We start from the raw sequence: 15303 nt of genomic DNA, 5'->3' as shown, positions 1-15303 counted from the left end.
CATATTGGCCAAAAGCCATGTTCTTTTTTTTTTTTTTTTGAGACAGAGTCTCGCTTTCTTGCCAGGCTGGAGTGCACTGGCATGGTCTCGGCTCACCGCAACCTCTACCTCCTGGGTTCAAGCGATTCTCCTGCCTCAGCCTCCCAAGTAGCTGGGATTACCGGCACACGACACCATGCCTGGCTAATTTTTGTATTTTTAGCAGAGATGGGGTTTCACCATGTTGGCCAGGCTGGTCTTGAACTCCTGACCTCATGATCCACCTGCCTCAGCCTCCCAAAGTGCTGGGATTACAGGTGTGAGCCACCGCACCTGGCCCATGTTCGGATTTCTTATTCTCCAATAGGATGTTCCTGCAGATGGGGCCTTTGAGAGAATTTGGTCATGGGTGTTGACTACTCATGAATAGGACTAGTGCTTTTATTTTTATTTTTTCTTTATTTATTTTTGAGAAAGAGTTTCACTCTTGTTGCCCAGGCTAGAGTGCAATGGCCTGATCTTGGCATACTCAAACATCCGCCTCCTGGGTTCAAGTGATACTCCTGTCTCAGCCTCCCATGTAGCTAGGATTTTAGGCACGTGCCACCACATCCAGCTAATTTTTGTATTTGTAGTAGAGATGGGGTTTCACCATGTTGGCCAGGCTGGTCTTGAACTCCTGACCTCAGATGATCTGCCCATCTTGGCCTCCCAAATTACTGGGATTACAGGCTTGAGTCACCGCACCCGGCCATTTTCTTGTGTTCAGTAGATTCAAGGATTCAGCATGTTAGATTGACTGGTCTCAAACTTCTGACCTCAAGTGATCTACCCACCTTTGCCTCGCAAAGTGCTGGGATTAGAGGTGTGAGCCACCGTGGCCAGCCAGTCTAAGCTGTTTCTAACAGGACAGTGAAATGATGGAGACAGGAAAAGAAGCATGTCATTGACATCACTGAAGGCTGACAACTCTTATTACACAAAGGCAGTTTACAGCCTTTAGTATAAAAGTTGCAATGTGTGAAGCCATCTAATAGCACTAACTTGTTTAAAATCCTGGAGGCATCCAGGAGCGGTGGCTCACGCTTGCAATCCCAACACTTTGGAAGACCACGGGGGGTGGATCACCTGAGGTCGGGTGTTCGACAGCAGTCTGACGTGGAAAAATCCTGTCTCTACTTCAGATACAAAATTAGCTGGGCATGTTAGCACATGCCTGTAATCCCAGCTACTTAGGAGCCTCAGGCAGGAGGATCGCTTGAACCCGGGGCGGGGGGTGGAGGTTGTGGTGAGCTCCGATTGCACCATTACAGTCCAGCCTGGGCAACAAGAGTGAAACTCTGTCTCCAAAAAAAAAAAAAAAAATCTGGCAGCAAATTAACATTATTTCTCAAATCACTTCTCAAATAAGTACAGCAGGCCCACAGTATTCATGTACATGACCCCAATTTGCACATACAGTAAGGAAGGGACCAACTTGATCCTGGGCCTGAAGGATCCCACGACATGTTTTTAAGCACAATAGTCCGCCAAGAAAGTACAGAAAACAACAAGTCACAAAAAATGCAAGGAGAACAGAATGAAATATTACAAGGGTGATACAAGGGCTGAGCTGTGCTGCTGACACTGAATGCTAAAGCCATCCCTCATGGATCATGAGCTGAGTCATCGTGCCCTGCACACGTGGATTTGGGCAGCCTCCTATAATTTTGTCCAGTGGATGAATAAGGTCTTGACTTACTCAGGGAGAGTAGTGTTGGAGGAGAGGGGGTCACCGGGAAATTGGGGTGTTCACTATTACAAAGTCGATAGGCTGGTATTTGCATCCAGATCAATGTATCATGTGAGACAAGGCCAGGAAAGGAAAGGCAAGGGTGGAGGGCAGGAAGTAATGGGCATGTAGGAGTGAACTTTGTGCATGCACGTCTGTGGGAATATAATTCCACTAGGATAGACCAAATCTTGAGCTTGGAGACAAGTGGAACTAATTTAGCAAATGGTAAAATATTGACCCAAGGTTAACTATGCAAATTACAATATGGGCAAGGGACAAGAATGAACGAGATCCAAAAAAGCAGCAGTGTGGTGGCCTGAGGTGAAAGCAGTTTTATATCTCTTAAATTAAATGGCCTCTGATTTCTAGTTTCAAGCATATACTCAACAATATACCTTGTATAGATTCCAGAATTTCATACACATAAAAAAAAAATGAGTAAAGTCTATGAGGAGTAAGGCAATGAAGGACACCATGGATGTGAAGAAGGATCCCCTGGCTGAGTAGGTAGAGATGTGTCTGTGAAAACAGAGACAGGCTGAGTGCAGTGGCTCATGCTTGTAATAACAATAATAATAATAATGACAGGTTTTTTTTTTTTTGAGATGGAGTGTCACTCTATTGCCCAGGCTGGAGTGCAGTGGTGTGATCTCAGCTCACTGCAACCCTGCCACCCAGGTTCAAGCAATTCTCTTGCCTCAGCCTCCCGAGTAGCTGGGATAACAGGCCCTGCCACCGGGCCTGGCTAAATTTTCTATTTCTTTATGTATTTATTGAGACAGAGTCTTCCTCTCTCACCCAGGCTGGAGTGCAATGGTGCGATCTTGGCTCACTGTAACCTTCACCTCCTGGTTTCACACCATTCTCCTGCCTCAGCCTCCCGAGTAGCTGCGACTACAGATGCCCGCCACCATGTCTGGCTAATTTTTTTTTTGTATTTCATTAGAGATGGGGTTTCACCATGTTAGCCAGGATGGTCTTGATATTCTGACCTTGTGATCCACCCGCCTCAGCCTCCCAAAGTGCTGGGATTACGGGCATAAGCCACAGCGCCCATCCTAAATTTTGTATTTTTAGTAGAGACAGGGTTTCACCATTTTGGTCAGGCTGGTCTTGAACTCCTGAGCACCTGCCTCAGCCTCCCAAAGTGCTGGGATTACACGCATCAGCCACCATGCCTGGCCCCTTCTTACAATTAACTCATTACTGTGATAGTTGACAACAATGACAAATACTTAAAATAGCCGGGCGCGGTGGCTTACCCCTGTAATCCCAGCACTTTTGGAGGCCGAGGCTGGCGGATCACGAGATCAGGAGATCGAGACCATCCTGGCTAAAACGGTGAAACCCCGTCTCTACTAAAAATACAAAAAATTAGGCAGGAATGGTGGCAGGTGCCTGTAGTCCCAGCTACTCCGGTGGCTGAAGCAGGAGAATGGCATGAACCTGGAGGCGGAGGTTGCAGTGAGCCAAGATCGGGCCACTGCATTCCAGCCTGGGCGACAGAGCGAGACTGCGTCTCAGAAAAAAAAAAAAAGAAAAATACTTAAAATAATTACAATTATTATAAAAAATAAAACGTATGGCAAATGTCGTGTTTTCTACATAAACCATAGGCTTATCCATCCATGTATTCATGCACACACATCACATCATGCTGTTACATGTGTGGTGGTGCGCACCTCTAATCCCAGCTACTCAAGAGGCTCAGGTGAAAGAGTCACTGTAATCCAGCAGACGGAGGCTACAGTGAGCCAAAATCTCACTACTGTACTCCAGCCTGAGCGACAGAGGGAGACTCAACTAAAAAAAAATAAAATACAATCAATGATGTGATAAAGCATCCTATACCACTGATGTGTATCTTCACTTCCCATTCCATTCCAAGTCCCTGAAAATGCAGAGTCTAGCTGGGCACGGTGGTTCAGGTCTGTAATCCCAGCACTTTGGGAGGCTGAAGTGAAAAAACACAAGGTCAGGAGTTCCCGACCAGCCTGACCAATATGGTGAAATCCCATCTCTACTAAGAATACAAAAAAATTAACCAGGCATAGTGGCACGTGCCTGTAATCCCAGCTACTCAGGAGGCTGAGACAGGAGAATTGCTTGAACCCAGGAGGCGGATGTTGCAGTCAGCTGACAGCCTGTCACTGCACTCCAACTTAGGCAACAGAGCGAGACTCCATCTCAAATAAATAACTAAATAAATTAGCCGCATGTGGTGACACATGCCTATCATTCAAGCTCTTTGGGAAGCTAAAGTGGGGATTACTTGAGCCCGGGAGTTTCAGGCTGCTGTAAACTCTAAATTGTGCCTTTGTACTCCACAACTAAGCCACAGAGCGACATTTTCTCCCTCTCCCTCTCCAACATGGTGAAACCCCATCTCTACCAAAAATACAAAAAATTAGTCAGGCATCATGGCACACGTCTGTGGTCCCAGCTACTTGGGAGGCTGATGCAATAAGATCACTTGAGCCTGGGACACAGAGGTTACAGTGATCCAAGACTATACCACTGCATTCCACCCTAAGTGACAGAGTGACACTCCACTTCGGAAAAAAAAAAATTCCAAAAACATCTTGTATATTCCTGAGCAAAAGAAACTTCTTTCGAGGTCTACAGTTCTGATGGCATCAGTCCCAAACATGTAATTACTCACTCCCAGAAAATCACGGAAATATGTTCAAAATGTACACATTGTGAACACATAGCTGCAGGTGTTTAAAACACTGAAAACTTGTGAACACATAGCTCTAGGTGCTTAAAACACTGAAAAAGAGGCAGCTGTAGAAATGAGATCTGAGCAAATGCTTTTCTCATGAACACAAGGACTCTGCTAAACCAAGGTTCAAAGTCAATCCAGCCCATCCTTCAACATCTGCAGAGAATATTATGGACCAGAGGGATTTAAATTAATTACGTTACAAAGAGAGGATGCAACATGTCATCACTTCATCATCACATCCAATCAACTCACCGCTCATCTCCACCCAGGGTCCCCCTTTGTCTTCATTACTGTTTCCCTCCCTCATTCTGTACATAGCTCTCACTCTCACCTTCTCTGAAATTAGAATGAGCCAGGTGTGGTAGCACATGCCTGTCATCCTGGCTCCTTGAGAGGCTAATGTGGGTGTCACTTGAGCCCACGAATTTGAGGCTGCTGTAAACTAGAATTGCTCCATTGCACTCCAGAATGGGCCCCAGAGTGACACTTTCTTAAAAAAGAAAGTTTGGAGTCAGAGACATATTGACTCACTACTGTAGCTTCAAATCCATTACAAAATCAGACACAAAATATCTCCCATAGTTTGTTTCCTTTTTCAGAATTCACCAGATACCAGTGTATATTAATGTACTGAAGGGGGACTGCCCCTCCACGCCTGTGGGTATTCCTGACAAGGTGGAGATAAGAGACTGAGAAAAGAAATAAGACACAGGGACAAAGTATAGAGGGAGAAAAGTGGGTCCAGGGGAGCGGCGCTCAGCAAGTGAGGACCTGCACCGGCGTCGAACTCTGAGTTCCCGCAGTATTTATTTATTTATTTATTTATTTATTTATTTATTTATTTATTTATTTAGACAGAGTTTTGCTCTGTCACTCAGGCTGGAGTGCAGTGGCATGGTTGTGGCTCGCTGAAACCTCCGCCTCCCAGGTTTACACCATATCCTGCCTCAGCCTCCCAAGTAGCTGGAACTACAGGCACCCCACTGGGCCCGGCTAATTTTTTCTATTTTTAGTAGAGACGGGGCTTCACCGTGTTAACCAGGATAGTCTCAATCTCCTGACCTTGTGATCCGCCTGCCTCGGCCTCCCAAATTGCTGAGATTACAGGGGTGAGCCACGGCGCCAGCCTCCCTCAGTATTTATTGATCACTATCTCTACTATCTTGGTGAGGGGAATGTGGTAGGACTATAGGGTGATGGTGGGGATAGGGTCAGCAGGAAAACACGTGAGCAAAGGACTCTGTGTCATAAATAAGTTTAAGGAAACGTGCTGTGCCTGGCCTGGATGTGCACGTAGGCCAGATTTATGTTTGACTTTACACAAACATCTCGGTGCAGTAAAGACTAGTATTGCTGCCAGCGTATCCCACCTCAGCCATAGGGCGGTTTTCTCCTATCTCAGTAAATAGAATGTACAATCGGGTTTTACACCAAGACATTCCATTCCCAGGGATGAGCAGGAGACAAATGCCTTCCTCTTATCTCAACTGCAAAGAGGCCTTCCTCCTTCACTAATCCTCCTCAGCAAAGACCCTTTACAGGTGTTGGTTGAGGGACTGTAAGGTATTTCCTTTCCCAGGAGGCCATATCTCAGGCTGTCTCAGTGGGGGGAAACCTGGACAATACCCAGGCTTTCTTGGGCAGAGGTCCCTGTGGCTTTCTGCAGTGCATTTGTGTCCCTGGTTAATGGAGAATGGCAATGCCTTTCACAAAGCATACTGCCTGCAAGAACTTTTTTAACAAGGCACAACCTGCACAGCCCAAGATCCATTAAATCTTGAGTCAATACAGCACATGTTTCTGTGAGCACAGGGTTGGGGCTAAGGTTACAGATTAACAGCATCTCAAAGCAGAAGAATTTTTCTTAGTACAGATCAAAATGGAGTTTCTTATGTCTTCCTTTCCTACATAGACACAGTAAAAATCTGATCTCTCTTTTATTCCCCCACAATGTATGACTTTCATATACAGTTTCTCTGATCTGGTCCACAAAGAGCTAAACATCCATCCAGATGTGGCCCCTGAACAAACCCTGCTGCCCAACATCACTGACGCCATGGGGCCCACACCCCATCTCCATCCATCTCTGGTGTGAGCCCTTCCCAGGACCATGCCCCATGGAGCCTCTTCCCAAGCTCATGTCACTAGGTTATAGGAGATGGAATTTAAGTAAAGATGACAAGGACCGAGAAAAGGCATGGGTGAGTGCGAGCAAAAGTGTGAGGCAGGATGCTTCAGACTCACAGAAGACTGGCTACTAAATACCTGGCATTCAGAAAGGAAAGAGACAGAAGAATCCACCGAGGAATATCACTTCACCTGAGGAAGAGCCAGCCCTGGCTCCTTTTCTTTGCTCTTCTTGGTGTCTTCCTCACGTACCAAAAGTCTTTGGAAATCAGTCCTGTATGTGAAAAAAATCAGAGCTTTAATGTTTAGAAATCACTGTCTCCTTTTCTGTGGCAAAACACACACACAGGGGAGATCTCACCCGAGAGAAAGACAGTCCTCTGCTGCCCACTGCACCAGAGATTATGTGGCGATAAGAACGCCCCACAGGAAGACCTACAAGGGTAATTTTGACCTGTTTTCAGATCTTGCTTCCCTCCTGGAAAAGTCCACACACATGCTGCAGCAGGGCACAGAACTTCAGGGCACAGATCTGGCTCTAACCCAACCCCATGCAGAGCACAGCCCCCTCACCTCCCTGTGGATCACAGGCTGATCTCAGCTCTCAACATAGAGGAAACTCCCTTGTTTTTCAATGCTGGAGACAGATGAGAATCACCAGCGCCATAGTAAATATTACTGAGGGTGGGTTTAAATCTATGATAATAGCAATCTCTGATAAAACAGCATAAAAGATGTATTTGCAAAATGCCCGAGAACCCTAATGTGAAGTCAGGGTTGAGCTCTACTCAGTGGGTGCCAGCCCAGCACAGCCCCACCTTCCGGCTCTGCTCTCCACCTGGGGACTTGTTCCCACCAGGATCCAGTGAACAGCAAAGGAGCAAAAAGAATCACACAGAACAGGCAACATGGACCAGAGGTGGGGGTGAAGGTGGGGCTGTCATGTCAAATGGGGGACTGTGGGTGATCACAAAAGTTTCCATAGAAAAAAGTGATGTCAGAACAAAGACTTAGCAAAGAAACGCTACTTGTCACTTGCAGCTGAGGGGACAGAGAGTCCTAGGCAGAGGGACAGCCCAGGTGAAGGCCTTGAGATAGGAGCAACCTCAGTCCCAGAAAAACGAAAGAGGTCTTCATGGCTGGAGCAGAGGCAGTGAGGAGGACGCAGGCAGGAGATGAGGTCAGGGGGGTCCCGGGAGCCCAGATCTGTAGGGATGGGGTCTTGAAACATTTTCCCCCCACACCTCAAAAGAATTTTGGAAATGATGTATTTTCCCACTCCTTTTATGTATACATGCAAATTTCTCTTTACATTATAAATGACAACACTTACAAATAATGTAATTTATCTCCCTTACTTAGAATACATGCTGTCAAGCTTGGCTAAGCTTCCAGTAATACACTGTCACCCTCATCTGAGACATGTAGGACTGTAAGGGAATGTGTTTGGGGGTTTAGGAAGTCACTTATGGACACGTGAAGGTGGAGATGCCTGTCTGATGTCCCAGCAGAGAGCTGAGGAGACAACTGGACACAGGATTGTAGAGCTCAGGGGAGAGGCCTGTAGGGGACATGGGTAGGTGGGTTAAAGCTGTGAGATGAGATAAGGAAAAGCAGTGGGTGTGGACAGAGACAAGAAAATGTTCAAGATGATTTGAGTCTCATCCCCTGTTTTTCCATTCTGGTATTTGTGATTTTTACATTTTTGGAGGACAGGAATCCATTTAAAGTTCAAATTACACCTGATCATTACCCTCTCCTACAGGAAAAGCCACATACTATTTGGCAAAGTGTTTCAGGGCTCAGTGAAACTCCGTCTCTACCAAAAGTACAAAAAATTAGCCAGGCGTGGTAGTGTGCATCTGTGGTCTCAGCCATGTGAGGGGCTGACTGTGGTGGATCTTTGGCCCTTGGAGGCAGAGGTTGCAGTGAGTCAAGGTCGTGTCACTGCACTCAAGCATGGGTGACCGAGTGGCACTCTGTCTCAAAAAAAGAAAAAAAAATTCCAGGACAATTTTATATACCTGAGCAAATGAAATGTCTCTTTCAACGTCTAAGGTTCTGATGGCATGAATCCCAAACATGTAATTATTTTCCCAGAAAAATCATAGTAATATCTTCAAAATAAACACAACTGTGAACCCCTAGCTAAAGGTGTTTAAAACACTGAAAGAGAGGCAGTGGTAGATATGAGATCCAAGCAAATGTTTTCTTCTTGAACACATGGGCTCTGCTGGAACAAGGTTCCAAGTCAACCCTGTCCATCCTTGAACATCTGCAAAGAATATTATGGATCAGAGGAACTTGAGGGGAATGTTTATTTAGCAGCTCACAGCTCACCATTTAATCAGATGACATAAAGAAAGAAGATGGAATAATAGGCTACTTCAACTAAATTTTGATGTTAGCATAAAGAAAAAGTTCCTTGATATCTTTATCAAGTACACATCGAAACAACCTAAAATCATTTACCAGGTACCAGAAAATGTTTCCAATGCATGATACAGACTAGAAAGCATGCAGTCCTCAATGTAAACTAAACACAATAAATTTCAGAGAAAAACAATTTTAAAATGGTTAAAAAATATATCTAATGAAATGTGGGGTCACAGAACATTTTGAACACACATCATAGTTGGAAAACAATGATGTGACCTCGTAAGATTATACCAAAGCTTTTATGAGAAGCAGTTTTTTATATTATTTTAATTTTATTTTAGAGACGGAGTCTCGCTCTTGCCCAGCGGGAGTGCAGTTGCAGGATCTCAGCTCACCGCAACCTCCGCCTCCCAAATTCAAGCCATTCTTCTGCCTCAGCCTCCCGAGTAGCTGGGATTACAGGCACTCCCCACCACACCAAGCTAATTTCTATGTTTTAGTCAAAATGAGGATTCACCGTGTTAGCCAGGCTGTTCTCAAATACTTGATCTCAGGTGATCTGCCCACCTTGGCCTCCCAAAGTGCTGGGATTACAGGCATGAGCCACAGCACCTGGTCTATTTTTTTTTTTTTTAATAAAGAAACACTTTGGTCATGGTGGCTCATGGCTGTAATCCCAGCACCTTGGGAGGCCAATACAGCTGGATCACTTGAGCCCTGGAATTCAAGACCAGCTTGGGCAACACGGTGAAAGCCCATCTCTACAAGGAACACAAAAATTCGCCCGGTGCTGTGGCACCCGGCTGTGGTCCTAGCGACTTTGGAGGCTGAGGTGGGAGGATCCCTTGAACCTAGGAGACTGAAACTTCAGTGAGCACTGATCCTGTCACTGCTCTCATGCCTGGGCAACAGAATGAGACCCATCTTTAATAGAAATGAAGAAAAAGGAAACACATGCATCCTGGGTCTGGGGACAGGGAGAGTCTAAGGCCAATTAACACAAACCTCAGGAGGTCCTGACGACGTGTGCCCATGGTATTGAGGCTGCAGTTTGGTTTCACACATTTTACAGGCACACAAGACAGCAATCAGTACATATATACATTGGTCTGTTCTGGAAAGGTGGAATAACTGGAATTGGGGACCTTCTGGGTAACAGGTAGATAACAAATAATAACATTCTTTGAGTCTTTGATCAGCCTTTTGCTAAATACACAATTCATATGTGAGGGGGAGGAGGAATAAGTCACTTATGCCTTAGGCTGGCTCAGTGACCCTACATTTTTACACAAACAATAGGGCAGGGGAAGCAATCAGATAGATATTTGACTCAGGTGTGCAGAGGAATGGGTTCTGTCCCACACCTGTGAAGATAAGCGCTCAGTTTACATCGCCAGGGTGAAATTCAACAGAACTATTTTAGGGTGGAGATCTTGAGGCTCCCAGTTTGGGAGGGGCATATGTAGATTTTTTAAAAATCTTTGTAGCTATCTTGTTTAGGAATAAAATGGAAGGCAGGTTTGTCTGACGCAGTGCCCAGATTGACTTTTCTCTTTGGCTTAATTTTTATTTTCCTTTCACAAGCTTGTGGCAGCCATAATGCTTTGACACACTGATACTGTTTCTCTTTTTTTTTGTTTTTGAGACGGAGTCTTGCTCTGTCGCCCAGGCTGGAGTGCAGTGGCGCGATCTCGGCTCACTGCAAGCTCCGCCTCCCGGGTTCACGCCATTCTCCTGCCTCAGCCTCCCGAGTAGCTGGGACTACAGGCGCCCGCCAACACGCCCGGCTAATTTTTTGTATTTTTAGTAGAGACGGGGTTTCACCGTGTTAGCCAGGATGGTCTCGATCTCCTGACCTCGTGATCCGCCCGCCTCGGCCTCCCAAAGTGCTGGGATTACAGGCTTGAGCCACCGCGCCTGGCCTTGATACTGTTTCATATAGATTTTTCCACAACAGTAAAGTCCAAGGGTCTGTCGTGAACCAGGTTAGAGGAGAAAATTTTCAGAAGAGTCCATCTCAAAAAAACAAAACAAACAAACCAGAATTTAAAATACTCTATAGAATTAAGTCATTTGACTTTTATAAATGAAAAGTCTCACATATTTATTACTGAACCAAGCCAAGAAAGGTGTTCATAACAGATCCAGAGAGAAAAAATACAGTCTCAATAAAACATGTCCAACTCTCCAGATAGTGGTGACATTTTCAGCTTGATATGGTAACATGACTGAATCTTCAGACAGCATGAACATGTGTGCCATCTCATGTGCAATTCCTTATAGACCCAGCTTGGCTCTTCTCCAATGTCTTCTTTGACAGTTGTACCTATAAAACTGATGTGGATGGTCTGCCTGCCACTCTGTGCATCACTTTTCTTTATTTTATTTTATTTTATTTTATTTTTTGAGACAGAGTCTCGCTCTGTTGCCCAGGCTGGAGTGCAGTAGCATGATCTCTGCTCACTGCGAGCTCCACCTCCTGGGTTCACACCATTCTCCTGCCTCAGCCTCCTGAGTAGCTGGGACTACAGGTGCCCACAACCACGCCCGGCTAATTTTTTGTATTTTTAGTAGAGACAGGGTTTCACCATGTTAGACAGGATGGTCTTGATCTCCTGACCTCGTGATGCTCCCGCCTCGGCCTCCCAAAGTGCTGGGATTACAGGCGTGAGCCACTGTGCCTGTCCTGTCCATCACTTTCAACATTGTCTTGTCTCAAAATAAGTTTTCCATTTACAAACTGGTGATTTCTTTTGGGCATCGTCCCCATAACCATTTCATAAAGCATCAATGATTTCATGATTCCTCTACCCAAACTTTACCAAATTCATTTTTTGATACACTATCTGTCTCTGTCACCTACGCTGGAGTACAGTGGCAGGATCATGGCTCCCTGCAGCCTCAAACTCCCAGGCTCAAGCCATCTTCCCACTGCAGTCTCCACAGAAGCTGAACCAGCAGGAATGTGCACCATGCCCAGCTAATTTATGTATTTTTTGGAGAAAAGGTGGTTTCACCATTCTGCCCAGGCTGGTCTTGAGTACTGGGGCTCACGTGACCCACCTATCTCGGCCTCTGAAAGTGCTGGGATTACAGGCCTCAGCCACTGCATCTGGTCTCATCACAAATTTGATGTTTCTTCTTGTTTCAATTTTAGCAGAATTTACATTGCTTTGATTGAGTCTCTTTTCAAACTCATGTCTTACCCATCTGAGTGCCTCAAACCAGGCCCTGTTCAGACATGTTATAACAGATTTGTACCACTTTATCTTGGTGCAAAAAATGTAACATCATGCGCAATTTTCTCATAATATGTATTTTTCCATGAACTTCCTGAAGACCCCTTGTACTAGCGAACTGTATTCAAGAGGTTATAAAAAGGATTGTTGATATGCAAGTGCCACTTATTTCTGGGATGCAAAATGGTTCAACACAGTCAAGCAAATCAATGTGATATACCACTTGACAGAATTGAAGATAAAAACTGCATCATCTCAATACATGGAGAAAAAGCATTTCACAAAATTCAACATACAGTCATCATGGAAATCCTAAACAAAATAGAAAGAGAAGGAAATTTACCTCAACAATACAAAGACCATCCATGAAATGACCACAGCAGAAATAACCAATCATGGAAAATGGAATGCTTTTCCTGTAGGATCTCACATGATGCAAGAATGCTCTCACCCTTTCTATTCAATCAATACTGGCTGTCCTAGCCAGAGCAATGAAATAGCAAAAGAAATCAAACTCATCCAAATCAGAAAGAAAGAAGTCAAATTCTATTTGTTTGTCGATGACATGATCTTCTGTGTAGAAAATCACGAAGAGTCAACCAAAGTGCAACTGGAGCTAATAAACATACGCAGTGGATTTGCAGAATAGAGTAACAGCACCAAAAATTAGTTGAATTTCCATACATTAACAATAAACAATTTAAAAAGAAAATTAAAAAACACTTTCATTTGCTAAAGAACTTAAAGTAAGAAATACTTAGGAATAAACGTAAAAAGGTGAGAAGTTTCTACCTTCAAATCTACAAACATTGATCAAAATGATTAAAAACATGTACAAATAAGAGATACAAGCTATACTGAATGGAATAATATTGCTAAATGATTATATAACCGAATGTGATGTAGAATCAAAACAATACCCAGAGAAATTTCTATAACTTTTTGTTAAAGAAACCAAAAACAGGCCAGGCGTGGTGCCTCACACCTGTAATCTCAGCACTTTGGCAGGTGGAGGCAGGTGGATCATAAGGTCAGAAGATTGAGACCATCCTAGCTGACATGGTGAAACCCAGTCTCTACTAAAAATACAAAACATTACTCAGGCATGGTGGCATGCACCTGTAGTCCCAGCTAATCATGAGACTCAGGCAGGAGAATCGCATGAACCTGGGAGGTGAAGGTTGCAGTGAACCGAGATCACATCGCTGCACTCCAACGTGGGTGACAGAGCAAGATTCCATCTTAAAACAAATAAATAAATAAAAGAACATACAGGCTGGGAAAAGTGGCTCCCGTCTGTTGGCCAGGCTGGTCTCAAATTCATGACTTCAAGTGACCTACCTGTCTTGGCCTCTCAAAGTGCTGGGATTACAGGTGTGAGACACCATGCCCGGCCCAATCCTCTTAACATAAACAGTTTAATGTCAATTAATGCTTGAAATCAATGTTAAGTCAACTCAAACTCAGGTCAATGCTGATTTGACTCTAATGTCAATTAATGCTTGATGGTTTGCTATACTCATTGCATTTGAAACAACTGTCTCCAAAAGGAATTTTCTGATGTTCTGCAAGCAGTGACCTCAGACTGAAGACCTTGCCACACTGATGACATTTGTAAGATTTCTGTCCAGTATGGATTCTCTGATGCCTAATAAGGTGTGAAGGTGAATTAAAGGCTTTGCCACAATCATCACACTTGTGAGGTTTCTCTCCTGTATGAATTCTCCTATGTCTTTCAAGGTGTGATTTGCGAATGTAAACTTTGTCACATTCCTCACATTCGTAAAGTTTCTCTCCAGTATGAAGTTTTTGATGACATGCAAGGTATGCTTTTGTACTAAAAACCTTGCAACATTCATTACATGTGTAAGGTCTCTCTCCAGTATGAACTCTCTGATGTTCTGCAAGGCGTGAATCACTCCGGAAAGCCTTGTCACAAACCTTACATTTGTATGGTTTCTCTCCAGTATGAATCCTCCTATGTCTTTCAAGGTGTGATTTGCGACTGAAAACTTTGTCGCATTCTTCACATCTGTAAGGTTTCTCTCCAGTGTGAACTCTACGATGTCCTGCAAGAGTTGCTCGTTGCTTAAAAACCTTGCCACATTCATTACACTTATAAGGTTTCTCTGCAGTATGAACTGCCTTATGAATTACGAGGACTGAATTTCGAGCGAAGGTCTTGCCACACTCATTACATTTGTAAGGTTTCTCTCCAGTATGCAGTCTATGATGGTATACAAGGTGTGATGTCTGACTAAAGGTCTTGCCACACTCATTACACTTGTAAGGTTTCTCTCCAGTATGACTTCTATGATGACATGCAAGGGTTGCTTTTTGATCAAAAACCTTGCCACATTCATTACATGTGTAGTGTTTGTCTCCCCTGTGAATTCTAGTATGTTGTGCCAGGTGTGAATCATGCTTAAAAGCCTTGTCACAAACCTTACATTTGTATGGTTTCTCTCCAGCATGAATGATCCTATGTATTTCAAGATGTGATTTGCAACTGAAAACTTTCTCACATTCTTCACATTTGTAAGGTTTCTCTCCAGTGTGAATTCTCCTATGTCTTCGCAGATGCAAATGAAATCTTGATCCAAGCTGATCTTTAATAGGCTTGTTTCCAGCATGCCTTTGATCACATCGGTCTGTACTACCAGTCAGCTTTTTGATTTCTGTCATGGGTGCTTCATGGTCATTTGTTTCATCTTCTTGCCACTGAAACACAAAGTCATGAATGTCTTTCTCAATTTCCTGGGAGCAAAATGCTCCAATACGATAACTTGCTTGTCTTTGCAATGTCCCTGTGTGGAACACTTCTGTATTGCCTTGCCCTGTTGATGACAATGTAGTCATCATGCATTGGGAAGAGGTATCTATAAAATATAAACACCAATAGGTTTCCAATTAAGTACAGATGGTATAAAATACTGAAATGTGTAAATATCACACACACACAAAAATACTTGTTTTAAACTTCCCAAACATGAGCTTCAAAGTTTAGGAACACAAAATGAGTAAGATTCTTTAATAAATAAAGGCCAATTACATGTACTTCAAATCATTTTTACAGA

At 44.0% G+C, this 15303-nt stretch overlaps 1 protein-coding gene across 11 annotated transcripts in view; it reads right to left on the bottom strand.

The window, feature by feature from the left end:
* Positions 1 to 6800: 6800 nt before the first annotated feature.
* The window catches only part of ZNF320 (zinc finger protein 320), a 42962-nt gene continuing 34459 nt past the window's right edge, over positions 6801 to 15303 (bottom strand). For 10 of the 11 annotated variants that reach the window (XM_032168963.2, XM_032168962.2, XM_058425038.1 and 7 more), the window contains one exon: positions 8923 to 15105. In XM_032168963.2, coding sequence (XP_032024854.1) covers positions 13718 to 15105 — 1388 coding nt within the window. In that variant the 3' untranslated portion in view covers positions 8923 to 13717. Of the gene's footprint in view, positions 6883 to 8922; positions 15106 to 15303 lie in introns of those variants that run through there. The other variant, XR_009208913.1, reaches the window with a different exon arrangement.

The sequence above is a fragment of the Hylobates moloch genome, unplaced genomic scaffold (assembly GCF_009828535.3).
Source record: "Hylobates moloch isolate HMO894 unplaced genomic scaffold, HMol_V3 SCAFFOLD_12, whole genome shotgun sequence".
Lineage (NCBI taxonomy): Eukaryota > Metazoa > Chordata > Mammalia > Primates > Hylobatidae > Hylobates > Hylobates moloch.
This window is presented reverse-complemented; position numbering and strand designations above follow the sequence as displayed.